The sequence below is a fragment of the Periophthalmus magnuspinnatus genome, chromosome 4 (assembly GCF_009829125.3).
Source record: "Periophthalmus magnuspinnatus isolate fPerMag1 chromosome 4, fPerMag1.2.pri, whole genome shotgun sequence".
Lineage (NCBI taxonomy): Eukaryota > Metazoa > Chordata > Actinopteri > Gobiiformes > Gobiidae > Periophthalmus > Periophthalmus magnuspinnatus.
The window spans coordinates 18,739,313-18,765,256 of record NC_047129.1 but is presented as its reverse complement, the minus strand read 5'-3'; the positions used below and the strand labels follow the sequence as shown (position 1 = coordinate 18,765,256).

The following is a 25,944-nucleotide window of genomic DNA, read 5'->3' as shown; positions in this document are numbered from 1 at the left end:
ATAAAGTGTTACTCAAACATGTGTGAATGAAACAAAACACAACTCCAGGTCTGTTTTTGAGGAGGTAACAGCGTTATAAAATGATTTACACCTCACAAAAACACATTTTGTGTTACAGGACCTTTAACTTAAATCACAATTTTCAGAGAATCAGACAACTAAAACAATAGTAATGTAAATCTCATCTGTAACTTTATAATTGGAAAATTCACACACTCTTCCTGCCCCCTTTTCTTTGGAAATGGACTTTTTCCACATGCTGTACCTCTTTTAAAGCAGCTTCTATAAAACAACCCTTCGTTACTCACAGCCGTGCTATGATGTGGACTAGGTCTGCAGCTCTGACCGCCGTAAAACCAGGTCAGCTTCAACAAACACTGCACTTGTTCTCACCACTTTAAACTGTGGGAGAATATAAACTGGACATGGCTTTCCAAATTAATTTAGACTACTTTATCCAGCTGTGAGAGAGTTTTTAATTCTACCCACCACAAAATACAGTGGTTTTCCAAAGTGGAACAGGCCCTAATTGGTAAATGGTGAACGGTCACATTTTTATATAGCACTTTTCCAACTTCTAGGCACTCAAAACACTTTACATCAAGGAACCACTCACCCATTCACACACACACATTCATACACCAGTGAATGTACACCCTGGGGTTGAGGTGAGTTAAGTGTCTTGCCCAAGGACACAACGTCAAGTCATTTGGGGGGATGACTGCTGTAAATGATGTTTAAGTTGACAGCAGGATTCGAACCACCAACCCCTGGATCAGGGGGCAAAAACCCAACTCAGCCACTGTCGCTCTGTTGGTAAAACTGTTCTGTTTAGCTTTGCACATGACAAGAGTACAGAATAAAAACCTTTCAAAGTAAGTTTTATGATGATTATTTATGTTTATTTATTTTTATTTATTTTTTTCAACTGAATAGGAAGCTTAAACAAAGCATTTAATTTATATTCTAAAGGAAGATAGGGGTGGGATTTAGTACGTTTTTTCTTCCCACTCCTTTTTGAGCTTAAATTTTTTTAAAAAGTTAAATGTGCATTAAGTGTACTAGATATAAGTGCTTGAAATAAATGAAAAATGACAAAATGTTTTAACGTTTATTTTTCTTTAAAGCACCTTTAAATGCTTTGAGCAATTGTGCTATACAGATAAACTATCCTTGCCTTACCGCTGTGAATCACAGTGACTACAGTCCTACTTTTGTATAAAGTCATTTGGCTGTGTGTAAGCTGCCTGCATTTGGAGAACCAGAAATAAGCCAGACTGAACAGAAGATGGATGGCTTTATTAACTCTCCTGTGATAAATGGTTTGGAGTTGTTTTTGCCATCACTAGAGAAAAACAAGCTGCTCCCAATTCGAATTGGCTTAGCACACCATTACTAAAGTGTCTAATTCAAATATTTTATTAAAGATAGCCCCTTGAGATGCATCGTCTGTTTTCTGAGAGGGTCCTGATTTTGATGCTAAGGAATAGGCTTGATACTTGATACCACAGTGATTAGATAACTACACCTTAACTACACCTTAATAAAGCATGAACAACTTAATTAATATGAACGTACACACCAGTCAAAAATTTGCACAGACCCTATCAATCAATGTTTTAGTCTTTTTTCTACTTTCTACAGCTTTATAAACACACAAAAGACATCAAACGTATGAAGTAAGATATATGTAATTATGTAAGAAAAACAGTTAAATAATTCTAAATATATTTTTGACAAAGAAAAGGCTGGATATTTGAAGAATTTGGATATATATATATATAAATACTTAGTAGAGTTAAGTTTTTTCCTTTGTTACATAATTCCATATATCTTAATATATTCAATGTCTTCTGTGTCTATATAAAATGTATAAAGTAGTGAAAATAAATGAATAAAAAAAAACATTGGATGAGAGGGTGTGTCCAAACCTTTGACTGGTGGTGCAAGTTACGCATTTGTTTATTAAAAATGATTTAGGCTTAGTAACTACTTAAGGGGTTGGGAGTTATTTCTTCATTATAAATTAAGTCTTACGAAAGGCCAAGTGTCATTAAAGTGTTATTATAATGTGTTGCCACTTTATTACCACATGGTCAAATGTAAATGTAAAAACAATTTTGAAAAAGCAATCCACGCATTTGTAAGGTGGCGTCTAGGTTGTGATTCTTTGTGTGAGCTCTGCAGGAGCCCTGGTCCAGCCCCACAGACAATGTCCTGAACTCTGCAGCTCAACTAAGACACGAGACACATCAGACCTGTGGCTCCTGTTTCATGTCAGGTCATTTCAAAATGTTACTGATTGTGTTTAAATGCGTGCACTCTATGGGTCCTCAGTCTGCACCCAGTGTGTCCTGTCTGCACTCTATGGGTCCTCTTGGACAGCGCCAAGACTATGGAACAGCGCCCTCTGCCTGTCAGATCCTTTCCGTCTTTAACGAAGACTGAAAACCCTCCCTGGCATTTAACACTAGCTACGCATATTGATCTAGATATATTGCTGTTTTATAGTTGCATTGTTCTTTCTATGTACTGTATCATCATACATTTCTTTTTGTTGTCTTTTATTTGAAGCACTTCGGGAGTGAAGCTGAAGCTGTTTTAAATCTACCATGAACTGAACTTTGTCCTAATATGATTTTTTTTCAGTATTGATGGTTTTCAGATTCTACGTGATTATGTCATACTCCCAGATGGGGCCAAGAAATATCCAAGAGATAAATCCAAAAATGTTGAACCTGAACATTTCTATTAGAGACTAGTCCCTAGAACTCTGCATTATAACACAAATCATTTTAACAATATTAGTTTTAGCTGCCTCCATCTGTATTAAATATTACTGGCCTACAGAACGTGATGTCATCTGAAACCCAGCAATTGATATTTGTTTAAATGAGTATCACTATTTTTGATTAGTATCTGGGTATACATTTTTGACAGTCCCACTTTGGCTGTATGAGGCGGTGAATGTGAAAGCAGATGTCTTGTGTATGTGTCAGTCGGAGGCACGTGCAGAGACCAGGAGGCAGCTGGAGAAGTGGAGGGAGATGACAGAACTGTGGGTCCTAAGGTATCCACAAACTCCACTCCATCCAAAGCCTCAATGGACCAAAATAATATCAGGCAAAAATTAAGATTACAGGCAGCTGAATCAAGTCAAGTTGAGCCAGAGCTGCCGGGAGATCATGTGACTGCTAATAATGATTAACGGGATGTGGAACCTCAAGATCTGCCATGGCTGCTGGTCACAAAAATGAGAAAACATTTTTTTAAAAGATATGCTGCATAGCTTTTCTAGTGAAGGGTACACCACCCGCTTGTATCCATGGAGATGCTATCAACTAAAATGTTCCACAGTATGGAATTGACCTTATCTATCTCAAAGCAGACAAGCAGATGGCTACACCTCAAAATATTGAGCTGATCCTAACCTCATGTCATGACAGCTGTTCACAAAAAAATGAAAATCAAGAAGAAAAAGTTAGAAGTAAATATGCTAAATGCTAAATAACTAGATCTACTGTATTACGCTAAATAAATTAATAAAACTTTAAAAAGGTGCACTGTGCATCTTTTCTGGTGAAGGGTAAACAGTATGGCATTGACCTGTCATGGTAATTACTAAATCAACTTATAGTTCAAAACATGATGGCTTGAACAACATTTTTGGGGTCAATATTTATCAAGGGACTTTTTCTATGCAGTACTGTCGTGAGATATTTGTATTATATTTATTTTTTTGCAACATGAGATAAGATGATAACTTCTATGACTCAATATTGACACAACTAAACAGAGGATGCAACACTTCAGTAGTTTATTTTAGCTCTTTTTTAAAACAAATATTGTGCATTAATAATATTTTTAGGAATAATTCTGCTTTAGGTTTTGGTTTCAATAGATTTACTTGAGCAATAGGTCACACATCAAAATGTGTTATGGTGACAGGGCTAGCGTTGTCCTTATCCATCTCACTGCAGACAAGCTGGGGCACCACCGGCCAAGTTAGATCTGCTTTCATCGGAGTGGTATATGGGGTTATCTTTGCAACCTGGATTCTTTTATAGACGGTGCATGAGATGTGTTTACCTTGTTGACAGGTTTGGGCTGCTAACTGCAAGTCATGTTCAGAACTGTCACCGGTGTTGGCTGTGACGTGTCGTATATCAGCTGTTGCTACTTCCTGTGTGCCTGGTCAGCCTGAGGGACCAATGGGGTCACTCAGACTCCTGTCGCCCGGTTCTCGTCTCTCTGATCCAGTGATCTGATATGGTTGATCTTAGATATTCCTGGTCAAGCAGAGCAGGAAAATCTAAAATCAGCCAGATCATATCACTGTAAAAGAAGTAACCACATTATGGCTTGGGACGAGGCATGGGTCATTAAATCGGTACAAGTTCAAATGTTGGATCATGGAGCTGGTTGAAATCGGAAAACAGGGCAGGGACACCATTGACCACGATGGCGGCACGTTCCTCCTTTTACACACATGGGACACTCTCCTCCAGAGAGCACTGTGTAACAGAGGGCAAGGTCAGTCTAAGCGGCCCCCATTGGTCTGTCAGGCTGACCACACTTACATGAAGTAACAACAGCTAATGTACAACACATCACCACCAGACTGTATATATAAACGGACATAGCTAACCTGCTAGCCGCCACATTTGAAATAGGAAGTGAGTCTGGGCGCGCTTCTGGCTTCATCGACTCCCAATTCACTTTACATTGAAAAACTGTCACCCCTCTCTCTGTAACTGCGGCTGTCAGACTCGTCATTTTGGTCTTAAATGTTCGTATTAAACCGCTCTACATGATCCTAAGATTTTTATTTCACTATTCTGTCTGTAAATCAAGATATGAACATTAATATGAGACGAATCACACGCCTTCTTTCCCCGAGGCTGCTCCTGCTAGTGTTAGCAACAGGTTTGATTGACAGTGTTATTAAGCACCCGATCCGCGCTAAACCAGCAGTGTGGGCGGGAAGGGAACCTTCATCAGTCTCGCTCTGGATTGGCTCTTTGTTTGCTTTGACACTCGTGGTTGGAATTCCAACTCGGCTCCAAATTGGCCTCGATGAGCTTCATTTGACTGGAGCCGAATACTGTGGGTGACGTCACACTCACTTAGTCCACTTCTTCATACAGTTCTGAAGAAGGCTTGCAGCTAGCAGCCCAAACACGGCATCCCTGACTGTTTCGTTTTTTAAAAATAACCCAAGGTACTCCTGTATAAAAGACAAAATTTACATTTTTGGATTATATGGATTTACCCTATTAATGAAACAGCTGCAAAGTGAAATGTTTTTTACGAGGTATTTTTGAACTTTTGAGCAATAAAAATACTAGTAATGATAGACAGATTTGTTTTAGTTTAATGCCATACTGCGGAACATTACATGGAAAGCAGTAACATATCCATGTCGACAAGCAGGTGGCATATCTTTCACCAGTTCACACAGTGAACATGCAAAACAGTTCCTTGGCAGCCATTTTGGATGGTTGCTGGAAACTCCTCTCTGATCCATGCCCTCGAGTTGTACATGTGATGTGCGATGACATATTCACAGATCTGATGAAACAGGCCTCGTGCCGTTCTGCAGGAGTCTGCTCTGCCTCAGCGCTGGTTCATCACAGCTCTGACAGTCAAGAAAACTCTGAGGCAGTTCCTAATAGCTTCATTAAACTCTTTGGAAAACAGTGGTCAGTGGTGTCAAAGCCTGTATTGGGAGCGATGGCTAGTTTCAATCAAGTTAAGATCTCGCTGGTTTTACGCTTGTGTGCCTTTATTAACTATATCCTTTGCCAGACACTGAACAGGCTTCCTCCAAAGTGTTTCCTCAGAAGTTTAAAAGGTCCTATATTACACACACCTGACTCTTGTGAGCTTTGAGCCATGTTATAATGCTGTTACGTCCACAAAAACATACCATGGCTGTGTAACCCTTTATTATTGGTCATTCTACAACTGCAATGTTCAAAATGCTCTGTTCCACTTTGTGATGTCATGAAGAGGTAGTTTTCAACTTTACAGCTCATTTTACCTTTTGTCTAGTTGAGAGTAGCAATGTCAAGGCTGAAATTATCCAAATGTTTCTAGTGATGCATGAAGCTTAGAAACACAGTGGAGCACTTCCTGTATTACCACATGACATCACAAGGTGGAACAGAGTGTTTTCAGTTTGAGAGAAGAACTCAACATAAATATGAAGGGTTTGTGTATTAAATATGTGTGAATGAAACAAAAACGAAGCTTCAGGTCTGTCTGTGATGAGGAAACATAACACCGACCAGAAAATAGTCTAATATGGGCCCTTTAACTTAAAAGTTTCTCAAACTTTTTTCAGTTTTGGACGTTCACTTTGTGGTGACGTTGGGTGCAATATTTGATTTGTCTTATATAAAAAGGTCAGGCAGACCATTATGGAACAAAATCAAAATGATAAGAGAGGAATCCTGCAATAACAATATAACTGAGGCTAGAACTGACAATATAACCAATGCTAGTAACCTTTGGCTCTCCCCTGTTCGTGCTAACTAGCTTAATGTTATCTTTATTGACTAAAAGCTCCCATTTCACTCCAAAAGAATCTGCAGAGCCTCCACAGTCAAAGCTGCTCTAGCCATAAGCTGCAGTTGCATTGAATTTATATTAGTAAAAGACTCAGAATTTCAAGTTTTTCTGAAGTATTGTAAATGTGATTAGCTTTGCAGTATATGTCTAAAAAGGAGAATACTGCTCAAAGTGCATTGTAGTGATGAGACTTTTGACTCTTTAATGGGATTTGAATCTTTTGGATCTGTTCATTTCACAGAGCTGTTCAAAAGACTGCCTCTTTTTTAATTTATTTACATGAGAGAAGCCAATGTGAAAACTCATTTTATCTACAAACTGATCACAGAGATAAACGACTAAGGTGAAAATGTGTTTAAACCTTAATAAAAAGTTGATCTACAATATTAATAATTAAAAACTATTATAATGATCCCAAATATGTTTGTTGTGCACACTTCTGATTTTTGTGTTGTGTTACTCAGTATAAAAATACGTAAAAATTGGAAGAAATAAATTGGTTCTTTTAAAAATTGAGATCCGGTTCCAAACATTCACGTTAAGGAATCATTCAAAAGAGCCGATTCGATGATGGACGTTACATCACTAGCACATAGCAAACAAATGAGAAACTAATAGAGGTCTAAACTACAGCAGCAACATGATTTTTCTATTAAAACACAGGATATTCTGTTCTTTTGCAGAGCTAATTCCATTATCAAAATAATTCCAGGCTTAGTAACTCGACAATTGCGCCAACTCAAATTACTATTTCGATTCGATGGCACCAAATTGTGCAAACTATAACATATGAACAATACGATATGGCCCAGTCGTTTATGAGGTAAACAAGATTTCCAGATCGCTGGAGATCCAGATGTCCTTCTGTGTTGTTATCCATACACACTGCTGTCTATGAGAACACTAGGTCGCTATGCCAGACTGGAGCTGAAGAAAACATAATTCCTCCTTTACACGGTGAGTATGTGTTCTGCCAAATACCGACTTTTATAAAATGACTCTCCATGAGGTAGACTTAAGACATGGATTTTGTTGCCAGTTCCTCTCCCTCTTCATGCTTTGGAATTAGTTAATGGGAAAACAGCAAAAGTACAGCCGTTACGTGTCTGTGTACACTGACATTGCATTGCGCCCGTATAGCAGGCTACCATCCGTGAAAGCATTCTCGTGAAACGCCTGCCAGCAATGATCCTTCTCTGGCGATGAGACGGGGTTTGTCGCTAACCAGCTGCAGTCACACGGCTCTCACATCTGCTTCTTATATTATGTACTTGGTGCATTCTAAAGGCGCATTCCCCTCCGATCCCTTGTAATTTATAATACACCTTTCATCCCATCACTCGTGTGTCATTACAGGGCTGTGAATAGGGATATGGCAGAGTTAGTTTCGGTAAGATGTGTTGAAAGATCTACCACTTGGCCAACAGTTTCAGTAATCAATCATTGGTTTGTTGTAACATTATGAAAGTTACAAGAATATGAAGGCCGACAGAGTGTTTGTCCACTTGTCCCAACGCTGCCGGTTCAAATCCCGCTCTTGATGTAAATATCATTGTTAGAGCCGTCACACCCACTGACCCATAGGTTGGCTGTGCAATTCCAGCTCCCACAGATGCATGCTGTCATTGTGTCCTTGGGCAAGACACTTAACCCATCCTGGCCCCCCAGTGTCTACGTACAATGACGTATGAATGTGTGTGTGAATGGGTGAGTGGTTCCTTGATGTAAAGTGCTTTGAGTGTTTTGAAAGTGGAAAAGCAGTATATAAAAATGTGACCATGTGACCTACAGATGAATACTGTTGTGTTCTTGGGCAATACACTTAATCCATCTCACGTTCTGGTGTCTGTGTACACTGGAGTATGAATGTGTGAATGGGTGAGTGGTTCCTTGATGCAAAGTGCTATATAAAAACGTGACCATCTACCATTTACCAGCGTGCAGGGAAGTGGAAGGAAGTGAAAACAAGACCAATCCAGCTGCATGATAAACTGGTCTGTAACACTCTGGACGTAAGAGTCACTTACGGTTTATCTGTATGGAGATGTTATTGCTATGCCTAGAATGATCCATCCATCATCACTTTAGTGATAATATATGGTAATAACAGTAAAAAGGTCATTGTAGTTGCATTACCTTATTAATGAATGGGTAATATTGCAAATTTTTTAATAAAACAATGTCAAAAACAAAATGGATGACATTTGGGGAGCAGTAAGTGATATTTTAGCTTTTTTTTTTTTTTTAAGAGCAATTGGGAAATATAAAAGCAAGTTCCTACTGGTTCAGTTTGACTACTTTTATGATATGCAAATACAGTTGTGAAACGCTAAAAGATTTAAATGTTTGTATTTATAATGTGTATTAATAAAACACAGTCCTGCCCATACTTTCATGTGCAATCAGTCAATGAGTCTATGGCTTCAAGGCCTTTCTAGAACTGTCCAGTGAAACATCACATCTGCTCTATGGACGAGCTGGGGACATGAGGTAACTAGTTTAACAAGAGTGCCATCCTGTGGCAAACTTAAACATCACTAATAAGTAATAACAGGCTACAGGTCACCAAACACTCGAACTGTGATTTCATTTGGATACATGTGGATATAAGCAGTAGTATTTTGTTGAATGTTTACTTACTTTGAATTGAAAAAGGTTGAATTTTCTTTGCTTTTTGTGAAGGTGCAGGGTAAAAGCCTGAGGTTGATATTCATTTTTCGGGCAATGGACATAAAGCGTTTTGCCTAAACAAAAAACAAAACAAAAATAGTAAATACAAAGAAGCAAGATAAAACTAGTCTGTATAAAACAAGTTTCCATGACGTCAATTATATGACACCAAGTCCAGTCAGATATTCTGCATGAAAATATTGGGTTTGTTCAGTAATAAAATTGCTTAAAAAACAAATAAGCCCCAACATATACAGAGCATAAGTAAATCATAGCAGCTAATCAAATATTACTTTAGAAATATCATCATGGCATTGTGTGGTCTCATAGGAACACATTTTCAGAGCTCAGCCTGTACGTTAGACTGAAGGAGACATGGTGATGTGGAATTTTTGTGTGCAGCCCATTACAGAATAATGGACACATGTTTTTAAACTAAAAACATTTAGAGTCTACAATTCATGCAAAGAATTTTGAATAAACTGTTGAGTAATGTTTATATCTTATCATTTGAATTAAATCTATTAATGAATAGCAGACATAGCAATTACAAACTTGCCTTCATACTAACAAAAGCCAATATTAAATCTGTCAACTGGACAAAACGTTGAAGGAGTGAAGACACTGGATTCGCTGCTCATCTAATGTCTTTACTCCTACAACGTTTTGTACAGTTGACAGATTTGACTTCAGCTTTTGTTATGGATCAGACCTTGACAACTGAGGGATTACAGAGACATTACATTACCTTCATAGAGACACGGGGAACCTTAATAAGAGCATCTCTAGTAGGCCCATCAGAAAACCGCCCAGTGTCTTCCAGAAATCTGTAATCTGCAACACAAACATAGAGAATTAAAATGTCAGATTTTCATATCTGAAGACAGGCACCTCACGTTTGGCTCACCACTGAGAAGATTCATTTCATCAAACTGTGAGAGCGCAACAAAAGTGGTCTTATCCCGGACTCCACTGCAGCCGGTGTCTTCCTTATGCTTTTTTACGCAAAATAAACTGCAAAAGGATAAAAATAGCACTTTTAATAACGTTTAGACAATGTAGCTTTAAGGAGTAACACGATAATGTAGACATAAGTAGACCAGACATAAGAAAAAGCTAATTTATCTTTGATTTTCTCACCTGCATGAATGGGTCAGGCAGCGGGGGCACGTGTACTTGGCCTCTTCACATCCACAGAGCGCACAGCTGCCACACAAAAAGACATTAATATGATAAAATTCTGAAGCGTTGTTGTTTAATAAATGCTTACGAATTTGAAAAGTGAAATTATAACTCGAAAAGCTTTTATAAATACTTAGATGCTTGTTGTCTAAACCGTTCTGCTTATGTTTCCGCTCCAAGCTAAACATGGCTTCTAAAAAACTTCCAAAAAAACTTACTTAGACAACGATATCTTCCTTTTCGTCCCCCTCGTCTCTTCTTCGTGGCTGTGATCTTCCACTTGACTCTCCATATTTGTTATTTGAACAGTTTTTGGTAAAAGTACCCCGTTCATATCTGCTCAAACCAAACGCGTGTAACGGCAAAAATCAAAACAAGCCCACTTCCGGTTTCTACAGTCAGCACGTGCAGCGGAGTTCCGGTGAAATCTTGGTTGACTACCGCCCCCTCCTGATGGAAAATGGACACTGTCATACTGTAAGCCACAATCAGAGAGTTTCATTCACAAAATCAAAGTCCAATGTCTAAAAATAAATGCATCATAATAATAATAATAATAATAATAATAATAATAATAATAATAATAATAATAATAATAATAATAATGATGATGATGATGATGATGATGATGATGATGATGATGATGATGATGATGATGATGATGATGATGATGATGATAATAATAATAATAATAATAATAATAATAATAATTAAAAAAAATATGTGCTTCAAGCAGATGTACTTTGATTTGAATGTCTTATTTATTCAACTGATCTACAATGAGCCAGTTTATGCAGGTAACTCAGCAAATATATAAAATGTTATTGTGGAGATTGAAAACAAATCCATTTCTGAGCTATCTTATTACAAACAAAAAAAATCTGAAAAACAGCCAAATGAAAACATTTGAATTCAAAAATGACAAATACGATTCATGTAATTGTCAACATGTTTATTTACAAATGAGTCACCATCAACTTTAAAATCCAGACTGATATAATTACACATTGGCAAATACAATATATTAAATTAGCCTCATAATAACAACGGTGAGTTTTTTTAGGGAAGGAGTCAGTTTCTGGCGATATGTAGCTGCCAGTTTACGGTAAAAAAAACAAAAACGTAAATACCAGTAAAAGATGTTACACACAGGCACACCTCGAATGAAGAGTAGGCAGAGCATATAAATATATCATAGCTTTGAGTTGATGTTATTCCTCTTTAAAGAGTTTAAATTATCATGGGACAGTGATGTGAACGAAACAAACTGGATATAAATAACCTACAGTAAGTGATCCATATATACACAGGAGTCGCAGATTCTCTTTGCTTTTTGCAGCACCAATGGTAGGATTGCCCTGAAGATTCTACCACAATGTAATAAACGCTATAAAAATATGAAGTGTATCAAAAATGGTTCATAAATTAGAAATAAACAAAAGTAAGTACTCATACAATGTAACACTCAATGTAACTGGTACAAACACATTAACTACACTACAGTCTAATGAGCAGGTAGAGGTAGAGCACCATCAGTCAAGACGAACAGGTCCAAAGTGTTAAATAAAGGAGCAGTTTGCTGAACGCCAGAGCATTCAGAGTGTTGGTTCTGCAGAAACTGTAGAGCACAAACAGATGTTCATGTGTTTAGGTGAAGAGAATCACCTTTAATGAGAAACTGGACCAGTCCCACATTATACACATGCTGCTATTGCACTTTGACTTTGACAGTGCTCTGATTTCATGGGTTGGCGTTCTCCTTGGGCTGGTTTACCCGAGCAGGATGGGGAGTAAAGAGTGAAGCCCTGTTCTGCGGTCATGGTGACAAAGGGTCCGTAGCACTGTTCTCCCACCTGTTAATGGTATATGTTGTATACTCCTTTGGCCGTATACAACACCCACCCAGGGCGACCCTCCACATGAGATGGAGTTCCTGTATGGTTGTGTGTCTTCATGTGAATTTTCACTTCTTTACAACCAAACAAAAACCAACATACTCCTACTTGATTTTTCCATTTGCCTTTAGAATCCCAGTACAAAGCCCTGCTTACAGAAAGCAAACTGGACCATTTTCAATTTCTTGCTGACTGTTTGTGTTGGATGTGGGAAAATCCAGAATGTCTACTATTGGCAGCTGACGACTGTCCTGAGTACTGAAGAGGAATTGAGTCTGGAGCCAGCGGCCGTGTAGAATCTGTAAGAGAAAACGCAGATGGTTTGAAATCAGGTGATGGAGCTGAGTCGATTCTTTCCTCTCACACAAACCTCTTGTTCATTTGAAATCACATGTGGATCTAGTAGTGTGTCTTTTTCAAACAGCTGTTTGTTCCAGCCACGAAACTTAATTCTATCCAAACTGTTGGGTGCAGAGCCGATGGGGTTTTTGTCAAGTGTTGTGCCATGATGAGGATTTTTCAGACAGCGGAGCGTGACGCTGTGGCTGGCTTCAGTGCTCAGTAGATGGAGAAATTTCATTTGGACATCCCCGACGCCAAACGACATCTGTGGGAAATATAAAGAGGACTTACTGTAGTTCTATCATCTGTTTTATAGAGTGCAGCTCATCAATGCCCAGCTCTGCACTGTGTCTTACAGAGCGGACGACACCATTAAAGTGGACCAGATCCTTTTTTATAACCTATTTTTTATGCATATAAATAAAACATATTCATTTTATTCATCAATTTTCATTTTTTTATGTAGCAGATTAATATGTAGATTAATGAACACAAGAAGTCAGCATGCAAGTGTCCAGCACACATAACGCACATTTCACATAGTTTTCTTATTTAAGCTTGAAAAGAAGGAGGATGAAGAAAACTTGTTGGATCCCACCCCTGTCTTCCATTAGAACATACATGCTTTGTTTATGTTCGCTTTTCAGTTGAAAAAAATAGAGAGAGAGAGGGAGATTAATTCTATTCATGGCAATAACTGAATCAAAAGGTCCCTGACAGCCAGATGTGCAGTGTTAATATAAATGAGCATCAGGCATTTTTAAGTTGCAACAGAAAGAAAAACATACCAACCATGGACCAATCAATATGGAGAAAGTGCAACATGACAATACATTTAAACTCATCTCACTCTGTATCAGACCATAAACTGGGTAAAGAAGTGGAATGAGTGTGACGTCACCCACTGCGTTCGGCTCCAGTCAAATGAAGCTCATCAAGGCTAGCTGTTATAGTGGCCAATTTGAAGTCGAGTTCCATATTAGGAATTTGATCGTTTGATCGAGTATCATAGCAACCAAAGAGCCAATCTGGAGTGAAGCTGTTGAAGGTAACACCCCTTCCCGCCCACACCACTGGTTTAGCATGGAGCGGGCACTTACCAACGCTGTCAGTCAAACTTGTTGCTAACGCTAGCAGGAGCAACCACCGGGGAAAAGAAGGCACCTGATTGTCTGTTATTAATTCATATCTTGATTTACAGATACAATAGTGAAATAATATAAAACAGAATCATAATACTAGCATTTTAAGACCTAAATAACGAGTCTGACAGCAGCAGCTACAGAGAGAGGAGCACAGTTTTTCAAAAGAAAGTGAATTGGATGGAGTCGAAGCAGCCGGAAGCGCACACATGATCAGTTCCATAGCTAGCAGGTTAGCTATGTCCATTTATATATACAGTCTATGATTAAAACCAGTCCATGTCTTTATATAAAAGCTGAAATCTATATTCAGGAAAAGATCTGTTAAATACTGACTTTTCAAATTTAAATATTACCTTATTTGGGTCCAGGGGATGTAAACAGGTTTGCCCGCCAGCAGTAAAGTTACAGAAGACCTTGAAAGCATCTGTGGCACAGCCTAGATTAGGGTCAACCCAAAACCAATCTGCAAACACCAGAGACATTAGACATGTTTTAACTTCCAGACAGATGGTAAAGAGTATGCGTTTTACCATCTTTGAGTGTGTGTTGGCAGTCCAGCAGGTCTTTACAGATGCGGGCTGGGTTCTCTCGTGTTCCAAGAGGCTTTTTGATTCTCTCAATGACACTGGTGAGATACTGCAAGGTCTTGAGGATTTCTGAGTTTTGGTCAACCAGACTCATTTCAGTGTTTTGGAAAGTCTGGTGAAGAGCAGTTAGCAAAATCAGAAAAGGCACAAGATGAAGAGTGAGGAGCGTGGTACCGTTTGGACTGGATTGGACAACTTACCTCTGTCCCATAAGAAGTATCGAACACGTCATAAACAGCTGAGTCATCAAATATCTGCCTCTGTAAAACACAAAGCCTCGTAACCATGCAGCGCTTCACGGATCATTGTATAGAAACACTTGTATCTGTAGCCAGGCCTATGCCCTTTGTGCGCTTACATAAAAAGAACGATCAAATAGTTTTGGTTAACACTAAACTGAGCTGCATAAACACACAGGCAAACAGTCTTGATGTAGGAAAGGGAAGAATAACTCTCTTTATAATAACGATTAAGTGTTGTACAATTCTGTGATCTCACATCTCTTGAAATCTCTACTATACTATACAACAGTTACACCACAGACTGTATAAAGAAGTGGACTGACTGAGCATAATGTTACCCACAGCGCTTGGCTCCAGTCAAATGAAGCTCATCAAGGCTAGAGCAGTTATAGCGGCCAATTTGGAGCCGAGTTCCATATTAAGAATTCAGATCACAAGTATCATAGCAACCAAAGAGCCAATCTGACGCAAGGCTGTTGAAAGGAACGCCCCTTCCTGACTGCACCCCTGGTTTAGCAAAGAGCGAGTGCTGAGTAACGCTGTCAATCAAACCTGTTGCTAACACTAGCGGGAGCGAGCTCGGGGAGTGTAAATGTAAAGTGAACTAGACCCAGAGTTGATGAAGCCAGAAGCGCGCCCATAATCACTTTCTATTTGGTACGAGGTGGCTAGCAGGTTAGCTATGTCCATTTATACATACAGTTTACACAGAAAAATACCAATACAACATTTTGAACGCAAAGTTTTTGAGAATGACTGTACTTACGGATGGACCTGGGGCACCTGGGGGTCCCTGTTGTTAGAAAGACACAGTTAAACCAACTAGAACATCAGGTGTAAAAATGTTCTGTCTGATGAGCAGGAATAAATGCAGCACTTACTCTGGGGCCTGGACTGCCTCTGGGCCCCTGAGGTCCCTGAAACAAACAAAACATAAAGACGTTGCACTAAATACTTTTGATGGCAAAAATAGCACTGCTTCAGGACCAAGTTTTAGCGTAGTGTCATAATGTGTTGTAGTGGGAGGTTCATACGGTGAGACTATACCGTGCTAATTAGATGTACAGTATTTTTAACCAGATTAAAAATCCCATGGCCATGTGACAGTTGGCTTTACATAATACCGTCTTCCAGTCTTATGTGACTCTTACCATTTCACCATCGCTTCCTTTTGGACCTCTTGGCCCCTATACAAAAATAATCACAGATAGTTTCATCAGCCGTTGTTCTTAATTAAATGGAGCAAATGCCATTCCCATAGTACAATATTTGGACATACTGGTTTTCCCATTGGGCCGATGGTTCCTTCAGGTCCCACTGGTCCAGAGAATCCCTACAGTGAACAAACGTCATGAGTATGAGTCCTGACTAGGGGTTCCCAAAGTGCCACTGCCATGTTCATGTTTCCATACTTACCCACAATCCCGCTGGGCCTTTGACACCAGGAACACCTTTCAGTCCAAAATCCCCAGTCGGTCCCTGTGAGAACGTGAATGTTATTTAAAGAACAACAGTACTTTTACTCGAGTTTCCCTTACAATAAAATACTTTTACCTTTGGTCCAGGAAAGCCTTGTAACCCAACCATGCCCACATCTCCAGACTCCCCCTAGACAGTCAGAATCAAACATTAATCCCACTAGCTAATTTTCCCATTTCATTCACAGCTAAGCAAACAGCACAATCGTCCTTCAAAGTCCAGTGAAGTGGGACATCCATGGGGTGTCTGGACGTCTCCCCAGCCTCAGAGACGAGGACTGGGTCAGGTGTGCGTCTGAGCCCCCTCTTGTTCCTTCAGGGTGGCAGATTGTGTTTGTTCAGCCTGTCATCTGGGTCCTGCAGACAGCTCCACTTGCAGGCCAAAGTACAGCTATTCATTCAAAGTGGAACTGGATCTGACCCAGGGGCTTCGTTTGGGTCTCTGTTTCACCAGCATCAATGGCGATAACCAGACGAGGAAGAGGGGGAGTGTTCCTCTGCCCTCTCCTCTCACAAGTTACATAAGGAAAGTGGAGCACCTCGTTTTTCTCGTCTCCTGACTCTTTTCTTACATAACGGTTCTTTGGATGGTGCTGTGTTCCATTCTGTGCCTAGAAAATTAGTTATTTTACATACAGTACATTTTTGTCCGACCACACTGGCAACTCAGGACCCCAAGTTAAATATAGAGAAGTTTAAAATAATAAGTCTAAGCATTTAAGACCCTCTAGACCAAGAACAGTCTAAGGGATGGAAACCATGTAAAAGAGCAGGAAAAAGGAGGAAAAGAGGAATAAAAGAGGTGTAAAAGGAGAGGAAAAGAGGAGTAAAAAAGGAGGAAAAGAGGAGTAAAAGGGGAGTAAAAGAGGAGAGAGGGTTTTATACAGGCAAGACTGGGTCAAAAAGTGCTGTGTTACTTGGACATAGCACTTAATGTTATAATGATGTTGCTTCATAATTATCTCACTCAGAAAAGTATTTTGTCCTGCATTTAAGGCTTGTGTATTTTTTACTCAGTTTCTGTTTTCACCTACCCCCTATCTCCACCCACATCCCCATACAACAGTGAAATGCCACAATGAAGAGGCGGGGTCTTTCTGGTTTGCAGTCATTGAACAGAAGTCAATGGATGATTGTTTCTATTATTACCATGTTTTAGATCATTGCTGTTTATTACCAAATATCCACCAGTTAACCATAATATTGTTTCTGCTTTTGATAAGAATCAGAGGAAGTACACCACTCACTGGCAGTCCTTTAGGTCCAGGCTCTCCTTTCCTGCCCTGGTCTCCAGCCGCTCCCTCCAGGCCTTTTATCCCTGCAGCCCCTCTGTCTCCTGGAAGACCCAGGTCACCCTAAAGAAACAAGCGTCAGGTCAGTGCCATGGTAATTGCAGTTTTTAAAACTGCCTTAAAAATCTGAAAGTTTATGTTTATTAAAGCTGTTTCTTCATGTTTATAAATGTCATTTCTTCATGTTATTAAGGCTGTTTCTTCATGTTCACAAAGGCTGTTTCTTACCTTTAGTCCGTCCGGGCCTCTTTCTCCTGGAAGTCCAGGAAGCCCAATTTCTCCTCTGAGACCAGGACGTCCTGGAGGTCCCTCTGGTCCAACCAGGCCTCTCTGACCCTGGGTAAGTAGGTATATTCTCAGTTTTGTGTTATGTTAACTACAATATGTTTGCTTCTCATGCACAAGCATAGCTGATCTGGGCCTGATTAAAATAGATGTGATTTTTCATATGAGTTTTCAGTATTATTGTGAATGGGCAGATCACGCAGTGGTCCTGACAGTGTACAGTACTTACACTTACACCACAGACCTCTGTGGTTCCTCCATCAGCAGTTGGAGGTTTTGATATTAACATAACACTAAATAGAACAGCACGTCACATTTGGGTTCTTCAGTTACGCTGAAATCTAGGCTAAAGACGTGACATGTCTGGCACACGAGCACATCTGGTCTAGACAATAATAGACTGCTCCTGATTCATGCAGATTGATGAAATGTGATGATATTAAAACTATTGAAAGTTGAACCATACACAGGCCTGTGATAGTAAGAACTGAGTGTTTATGACTCTTTAAAAGTTCAGTTATGTAACTGAACTGTCTGGCACATGAGTGAGTGACCCACATAGTGCTCGCCGTATAGAGACGCTATAGACTCCTGTGGGCCTCAGGTTTATGATAGTTTAGACTCTTCATATTTATAGACAGTACTCTAACAGAGTTTATATCTTACCGTATATCTGAGTAAGTGCAACACAGTTTTAGAGACATGTTTATGTATGACAATGTATATGACATGTTCATGTTCAGAAAAATCCACATGGCTCGTTTGGAAAAAAGATAAAGAGAAGAACTGAGACGTGGGACCATTTACAACTGAAACATGAACCTATAAATATGAACACGTTTGTATGTTTATGTCTCTATTTGAACACTGAAGAACAGGTTCTGTCATAGACATGTAGGAGTGGAGTACCGTTCTGCCCGAGTCCCCTGGAGCTCCCGGGGGACCTGTCAGTCCTGGGGGTCCATCTTGGCCTGGGTAACCTTTGACCCCAGTGAGTCCAGGCAAACCAGTCAGTCCCTTAGGAATGAACAGAATAATCTTAAATAAATAATAAACATAACCAGGGAAAAGTTTGTACACACCTTCTCAGGCAATATGTTTTTTTAAGTTTACTACATTTTATCAAGGTAGATATGATGTAAGATATATGAAATCATATAGATCAGCAATTCCAGAGCTATAATCATCCAAATGATTATAGTGAAGGTTTATGGAGCACTTCCTGTATTACCATATGATGACATCACAAGGTGGAACAGAATGTTTTCTATCTGAAAGAATAACTCAGCCTAAATATTCAGGGTTTGTGTGTTAAACATGTGCGAATGAAACAAACAAACAAAAAGGGTACAAAGCAAAGAGTAAAGGATATTTTAAAATGTTTTATTAGTAGTTATTGTGAGTTAATTTTTGTTTACTACACTCCACATGTCTCATTCATAGTTTTGATGCTTCAATGAGAATCTACAGTGTAAATAATCATGGAAATGAGCAACATTAAATGTAAAAGTGTGTCCAAACTTTTGACTTATATAACATCATGTGTCTGTATTCTCTTTGATGATTCTTCATCATTTTTCAGCTCTATGGAAAATATCAAATGTACACACAGACTGTATACATGGACATAGCTAATCGACTACCCGCCACTTTCCAAATAGGAAGTGAGCATGTGCGCGCTTACGGCTCCGTCGACTCCAGTTAACTTTACATTGAAAAACTGTGGCCCCTCTCTCTGTAACTGCTGCTGTCAGACTCGTCATTTTGGTCTTAAATGTTAAATTGTGTCTGTAAATCAAGATATGAACATTAATAACAGACAAATCAAGTCACCTTCTTTCTCCGAGGTTGCTCCCGCTAGCATTAGCCACAGGTTTGATTGACAGCGTTGCCAAGCGCCCGCTTCCTACTAAACCAGCAGTGCGGGCGGGAAGGGCCGTTACCTTTCACAGTCTCACTCCAGATTGGCTCTTTGGTTGCTATGATACTCGTGGTTGGATTTCCAAATATGGAACTCGGCTCCAAATTAGCCCCTCTAACTGCTCTAGCCTCGATGAGCTTCATTTGACTGGAGCCGAATGCTGTGGGTGACGTCACACTCACTTAGTCCACTTCTTTATAAAATCTGTGTTTTTTTCACCAAGTTTGAGAATATAAATGAATATGGCTGTTGTTTTTACATTGGACTTAGGCTGATCCTTTAATATCTCAGTGTGTTGTTCTGGGATGTTAAAGAGGATGCTGACAATATTACCAAGCTGAACATAAGTAGCATAGGTAACATTTTAGCATTTTTCAATATAGTAATCTTAGTATGAATGCTGTCCCTACTTCGTCTGTGATGTACAAAGGAAAAGTGTGTCAGAACCACAGACTGTATAAAGAAGTGGACTAAGTGAGTGTTATGTCACCCACAGCGTTCGGCTCCAGTCAAATGAAGCTCATCCAAGCTAGCAGATATAGCAGCGAATTTGGAGCCGATTCCATATCTGAAACTACGACTGTGAATATCATAGCAACCAAAGAGCCAATCTGAAGTGAGGCTGTTAAAGGTAACGCCCCTTCAAGCCATGCTGTCAATCAAACCTGTTGCTAGTGGGAGTGACTTCAGGGAAAAAAGGTGCCTGATTTGTCTCTTATTAACATTCATATCTTGATTTACAGACACAATAGTGAAATAAAACCCCCAGGATCATGTAGAGCAGGTTAATACAAACATTTTAAGACCAAAATGGCGAGTCTGACAGTAACAGTTACAGAGAGAGGGGACACAGTTTTTCAGTAGAAAGTGAACTGGAGCCGGAAGCGCGCCCATGATCACTTCCTATATGGAACGTGGCAGCTTGCAGGTTTGCTATGTCTATTTATATAAACAGTCTATGGCCAGAACAGTGTTAGCATCACACTCGCCCAGTAAAAACCACTGACACTCACCTCAGCACCAGGCGCTCCAGTCAGGCCTCGCGCTCCTTTCTTTCCGACAGGGCCCTGGAAATATAAACATGGATGTACAATGTTATAGCAGCAGTGGCTCAATGGTCAGAGCACCCGCCCACCAACCTGAAGATCAACGGTTCTATCCGAGCTTTAAACAGAACACACTGTTTTTGTGTTCTTAGGTAAGACACTTCAAGACACTGTTTCCTCCTTGAAAACATACCTGGAGTTGTGTTTTGAGTAACACTTTATTATTAGTCTGTCTACATCTCCAAGCTCAAAATGCTCTGTTCCACCTTGTGATGTCATGAAGTGGCAGTTTTCAAGTTAACAGCTCCTTTTACCTTTAGTTCCGTAGAGATTGGCAATTCCAGGCGTGAAAGTATCCAACTGATTCTAGTGAAGGTGAGTTTAAAAACACAGTGGAGCACTTCCTGTATTACCACTTAATTAACATGTGTGAATGAAACAAAACACAACTCCAGATCTGTTTGATGAGGAAACAACAGTAGAACATATCAGAAAATAGCATAATATGGGCCGTTTAAGCTTGTTAGGCAAAATTTTAGGCAAACTGGTTCTGTATAATAGTCCACCTTAAGGTTGGCTCATTCTCAGATACTATGTTAACGTCAATTTATATACCAGAGCGTAATATTTTTCTGCCTTTTGGCAAACACCCTGCTCCTATAGTCTGCGTACACTGGTGTAGGGATGTGTGAGAGTGCAGGAGTGTGAACGGGTAACGGCTTTTTTGATGTAAAGCCCAATGAGTCAAAGCAGACCTGCCAAATCCTCCAGAAAATCTATATGAAGAAACAAACTTGAGCTTTGGTGACTTACATGAACTCCAATCTCTCCTTTTGGACCTGGTTCTCCCGCCAGGCCTGGGGATCCCTAAACAACATGGAAAATGACATAAAAACATCGAGCTACATATGTAAATGTTGGTGTGTGCTATAGCTTACAGGTAATCCAGGAGGCCCAACAGCTCCACGAGGTCCAATCACACCAACATGGCCCTTATAGACACAAAAACAATTACAAAAAATGAAATAGCGGTATGTATATTTTGGAAAACTCTATGTGAATATAGAACATTATGACGAATGAAAAACATATTAAATACTCAAAGTGTGCTAAGCCCTTTAAAATACTTTGGGTTCGAGTATGTGAAAGGCCTAAACACAAAAAGTCTACCTGATATCCTTCATCTCCTGGCTCTCCACGCTCTCCACGTTCTCCAGGAGGCCCCTGTGTCGTTACAAATATGTGCATAAGAATCCACATAAACAGACACATTATAAATTACCTCACCATTGAAGAAGTAACCCAATCAAAAATCTAAGTTTCCTGCCAATCCTCATTTCAAATCAAATCCAGATTGAAATGAAAAACTTGTCATAAAAATGTTCTTTTAAACACAGTCACTTTCTTACATATTAAACGTATTAATAGTGTGTAGAGCGTCATTAATGTGTTTATGTCATGTCAATGATGGTTCACCTACTGGTTCACCTATGGTTCCTGGGGGTCCGGGGGTTTTATTGTCCTCTCCCGGGTATCCCTGAAAACAACAGAAAAGAACTATTACATTTATCTGACACAATCATTTTGAATAAATATATCATAATAAACTTTCCAAGTACCTTTTCACCTTTAGGCCCCGGCGGTCCAATGGATCCAGGTTTTCCATCCGGTCCCTTTAAAATAAAGAATTTGATTCATTGGCCTTACATGACGGAGCATGTTTCTGCTACAAAGCCAAATGTACATTGTGACAGCTGTCAGCGCATTAATCACAACAGTTTAATGCAAATAGAATCTCTCTTTATTTTCCATCATCTACAGGTTTTGGCAGCAGCCCAGAAATCTATCAACAAGAGTCAAGAGGGAAAGACATAAACTGAGCCGTGTTGAACCTAAACCCACAGTCAAGCAGCTCTGAATGAAGCGCGGGCTAATGACTGGGCGTTATCACATGTCAGCCTGTCGTCGTTGGAAACAAAATAAAGTGAAAGCGTTTATGCAACAGCCTATACAACTGCACATCATTTACTCATTGGGTATTATGCAAACTTAAGGATTATTACTTTAAGTTTTACAAAGAGACAAACACATTTATTCAACAGAAACATCTGTAACTAGAGTCTTGGCAATAATCCAATGACATGTAGAAATCTTACAGTGTATCCTGAAATCCCAGGTTGACCTTCCATGCCCATGGCACCAGGAGGGCCCTGAAAAACAGACAAAATGAAGATATTAATAAAATTAAATGAGACAAAAAAGCATGAAAAACAAGTTATCACAAATGTAAACTCACAGGCGTCCCTCGCGTTCCTCTGGCACCCTTCAGCCCAGACTCGCCTGGTTGCCCCAGTTCCCCTCGTTCACCCATTTCTCCTGCAGCCCCCGGGGGCCCCCGCTCTCCCTGGAGCCGCACCAAAACACAACAAGGTTTTTGGATGTTATAGCATGTTTAGCTAACACGTTCTAAACACAAGAACCTTACCTTTTTGCCTGGGCGTCCTCTGTTTCCTGGGGATCCAAGTTTCCCTTCTGGACCCTTTGAAACCAGATAAATTAGAATTTAATCTAAGAGATTTGATTTAATTCTTTGTCATTAAAACTGAGGACACTGGTAAATACAATAATAATAAATAACTCAGATTACATGTGCTGGTTTGTGTGTTATGCTTATTTTGTATCAAATCAGAAAATGTCTGACTTCAAAACTAAAACATTGATCCTTATTACAGCCTCAGTTTGTTTAGGAAAAGGCTGACCTCTAGTGGTGCACGAGCAGCAGTGCATCCACATGACACTCGCCTTGTAATCAATTTATTAAAAAGATTAAACAGATTTTTTTTTTTTCCAGAAAAATTGTGTTAATTCAGGATAAATAACAACAAAACTACACCTATACACACACACGCGCGCGCACACACACACACACACACACACACTCACACACAGACTCCTTAGAAAGATATTTTATATAACAAACTTAACTAAAGAAAACTCACACGAAAGCCTTGTTTTCCAGGCTCACCAGGAGGTCCTGGGGAACCCGCATCTCCCTCTTGTCCTTTCTCTCCTGGTTCACCCATTGGGCCACTGTCGCCAGGCTCACCCTGAATACACATAAATATGTGTATGACGTTCAGATCACAGAATCTAAAACTTCAGATGATCATAAATAAAGAGCGAATCACAAAGGATGTTTTCTCTGTTTACTTTTGGTCCGTCTTTCCCTTGAGGTCCATCTTCACCGGGAGGTCCAGGACGCCCCTATCCACACAACATGAGCATAATTTAATAACACACATGATTTGTGACAGCATTTACAGGCTTATAGTGTGCATTAGTCGGCCTTTTTAAACTTCAGGACTTATTTTGAGGAGTTCATCATGAAAGTGTCAAGAAAATACACCAAGGCCTTTGATTCCATTAATAGATTTTATTTGTGTTTTCAAACTGGAACCAGGTGGAAGCAGGTCTGGCTGCACGTTCTGCCATGAAAGGTCAAGAAACTCACAACCAGCTTCAGCTTATCAGCTGCAGTGGTGCTAAAATGAGAGCACTGAAACGAGCTGAAGTCTGTGAATGTGTATGGACTTAAGACAGAGGACGTCCACTCAGTAACATTCAGCGGTGGGGGACATTTTGACACAAGACACAACTCCAGGTAAGTTTATGATGAGGACACACCACTACAACATGGTGTTTTTTGCATAATAAAGGACTTGTGTGTAAGGAGCTTACTCTGATTCCTTCTTGTCCCTGCTCTCCCTCAGGTCCAAGCGGTCCAGCGTCCCCCTGTAGAAACAGACAAACTCTGAGGTTACAAGTCACGACGACGTCTCAGATTCTCAGATTCTTGAAGCCAGAGGCGTTTTAACTACAAGTTCATGTCTGTCCACACTCCCGTGGTGAAGAGATTGAATCTCCATATGTGAAATGTTTCAACTGCTGCACTGACCTTTGACCCCGGCTCTCCGATGGCACCAGGCCCCCCCTCTGGTCCAGGCGCCCCCTAAAGCCATTTAAGAAATGATAAAATATGCATATTTCATGTACCATATAATTAACAAATGAAACAAACAAATAAATACTTGATAAAGCTAGAGCAAAACCTAGAGATCAAAATTACTTCAAGTCCTTGTTCTCCCTCAGGCCCGGGCTCCCCAGGTGGTCCTTTAGGTCCCTGTGAAACACACACATAAGAACAGCAGTGGCATTATATCATCAGACAGATGAAAGATATGTGGAGTGCAATGAATCATGGGAAGTATTATTATGTGCTAACAGCGCTTTTCCGATGCTTTAAGGCAGTTAAACTTTTATTACAGGTTTAATGAGGTAATCTTCCAGTTACGGAGAGACCATTAGCGACAATCAAATACAACACACGAGTAACACTGAACAGTGAACCAATCTGTAGAAAACATGTGCATCACACATGTCCAAGCCACAACGACAAGAAGGAAGATTATATATATATATATATATATATATATATATATATATATATATATATATATATATATATATATATATATATATATATATATATATATATATATATATATATATATATATATAGTATAAATAATTAATAAGCTGAAACGTACTGGTTCACCCAAAGGGCCCTTTTCTCCGGGGCTTCCAGGGAGGCCTGGTTTTCCCTAAAAACACAACAGTTTGAATCATTAACATTTATGATGGGTAATAATAAATGTGTATATGTTATGCACTGAGTATATTACTGCATGTTTTAAAAGTAAAACAAAATAAGTAGAAACAGACTTCACAGGTGTAAAGATGCAGAGTTGTGCATTCTAATGTAAAAAGCAGTGCTGTTAAAAATGGTAAAACTTAACAAGACATAAACTATGGGACCGAGCTCTCATGAACACAATTATAAAATTAAGTGATATTAAAATCAATCAACTGTAGGCTTACTATAACTCACAAGTTTTCCAGGAAGGCCCCTTTCACCAGGTGCACCAGCTTTGCCCTTGAAACAATAGAAGTCATTCAGTAAAAGTCTGATTACATTTCACATTTATGTTATATAGTTTATAATTATAAATCAACAGAATGAGTTTTTCACTCACGATGAATCCTGGCTCGCCCTTTTTTCCGATATCACCCTTTTCTCCCTACAATGGAAAATTTATAATTATAATTGATCCAAACAACAGAAAGAGACACATTTTTTCCATGACATATTTACCCTGCTGCCTTCGGGGCCAGGTTCTCCCAGTGGGCCGTCTGGACCTTGTGGGCCCTAGAAATGTAATTAAAAGT

General features: G+C 39.5%; 2 protein-coding genes across 2 annotated transcripts in view; both read right to left on the bottom strand.

The window, feature by feature from the left end:
* Window positions 1–10,821, bottom strand: part of znhit6 (zinc finger HIT-type containing 6) — a 35,252-nt gene extending 24,431 nt beyond the window's left edge. The window contains exons 1-5 of the mRNA XM_033965193.2: window positions 10,644–10,821; window positions 10,384–10,449; window positions 10,151–10,257; window positions 9,992–10,077; window positions 9,214–9,317 (exon numbers count right to left, since the gene is read on the bottom strand). Of these exons, the coding sequence (XP_033821084.2) occupies window positions 9,214–9,317; window positions 9,992–10,077; window positions 10,151–10,257; window positions 10,384–10,449; window positions 10,644–10,759 (479 nt within the window). The 5' untranslated portion in view covers window positions 10,760–10,821. The remainder of the gene's footprint in view (window positions 1–9,213; window positions 9,318–9,991; window positions 10,078–10,150; window positions 10,258–10,383; window positions 10,450–10,643) is intronic.
* A 541-nt stretch (window positions 10,822–11,362) lies between these two features.
* The window catches only part of LOC117370224 (collagen alpha-1(XXIV) chain), a 52,256-nt gene continuing 37,674 nt past the window's right edge, over window positions 11,363–25,944 (bottom strand). Inside the window, exons 29-60 of the mRNA XM_033965616.2 lie at window positions 25,871–25,924; window positions 25,752–25,796; window positions 25,607–25,651; window positions 25,266–25,319; window positions 24,785–24,838; window positions 24,614–24,667; window positions 24,397–24,450; window positions 23,869–23,922; window positions 23,658–23,765; window positions 23,144–23,197; window positions 22,955–23,062; window positions 22,815–22,868; window positions 22,278–22,331; window positions 22,139–22,195; window positions 21,829–21,882; window positions 21,597–21,650; window positions 21,472–21,525; window positions 20,626–20,679; window positions 18,601–18,708; window positions 17,635–17,742; window positions 17,362–17,469; window positions 16,191–16,244; window positions 16,053–16,115; window positions 15,916–15,969; window positions 15,788–15,823; window positions 15,518–15,553; window positions 15,403–15,429; window positions 14,595–14,654; window positions 14,338–14,506; window positions 14,161–14,270; window positions 12,691–12,927; window positions 11,363–12,619 (exon numbers count right to left, since the gene is read on the bottom strand). Coding sequence (XP_033821507.1) covers window positions 12,473–12,619; window positions 12,691–12,927; window positions 14,161–14,270; window positions 14,338–14,506; window positions 14,595–14,654; window positions 15,403–15,429; window positions 15,518–15,553; window positions 15,788–15,823; window positions 15,916–15,969; window positions 16,053–16,115; window positions 16,191–16,244; window positions 17,362–17,469; window positions 17,635–17,742; window positions 18,601–18,708; window positions 20,626–20,679; window positions 21,472–21,525; window positions 21,597–21,650; window positions 21,829–21,882; window positions 22,139–22,195; window positions 22,278–22,331; window positions 22,815–22,868; window positions 22,955–23,062; window positions 23,144–23,197; window positions 23,658–23,765; window positions 23,869–23,922; window positions 24,397–24,450; window positions 24,614–24,667; window positions 24,785–24,838; window positions 25,266–25,319; window positions 25,607–25,651; window positions 25,752–25,796; window positions 25,871–25,924 — 2,382 coding nt within the window. The 3' untranslated portion in view covers window positions 11,363–12,472. The remainder of the gene's footprint in view (window positions 12,620–12,690; window positions 12,928–14,160; window positions 14,271–14,337; window positions 14,507–14,594; window positions 14,655–15,402; window positions 15,430–15,517; window positions 15,554–15,787; window positions 15,824–15,915; window positions 15,970–16,052; window positions 16,116–16,190; window positions 16,245–17,361; window positions 17,470–17,634; window positions 17,743–18,600; window positions 18,709–20,625; window positions 20,680–21,471; window positions 21,526–21,596; window positions 21,651–21,828; window positions 21,883–22,138; window positions 22,196–22,277; window positions 22,332–22,814; window positions 22,869–22,954; window positions 23,063–23,143; window positions 23,198–23,657; window positions 23,766–23,868; window positions 23,923–24,396; window positions 24,451–24,613; window positions 24,668–24,784; window positions 24,839–25,265; window positions 25,320–25,606; window positions 25,652–25,751; window positions 25,797–25,870; window positions 25,925–25,944) is intronic.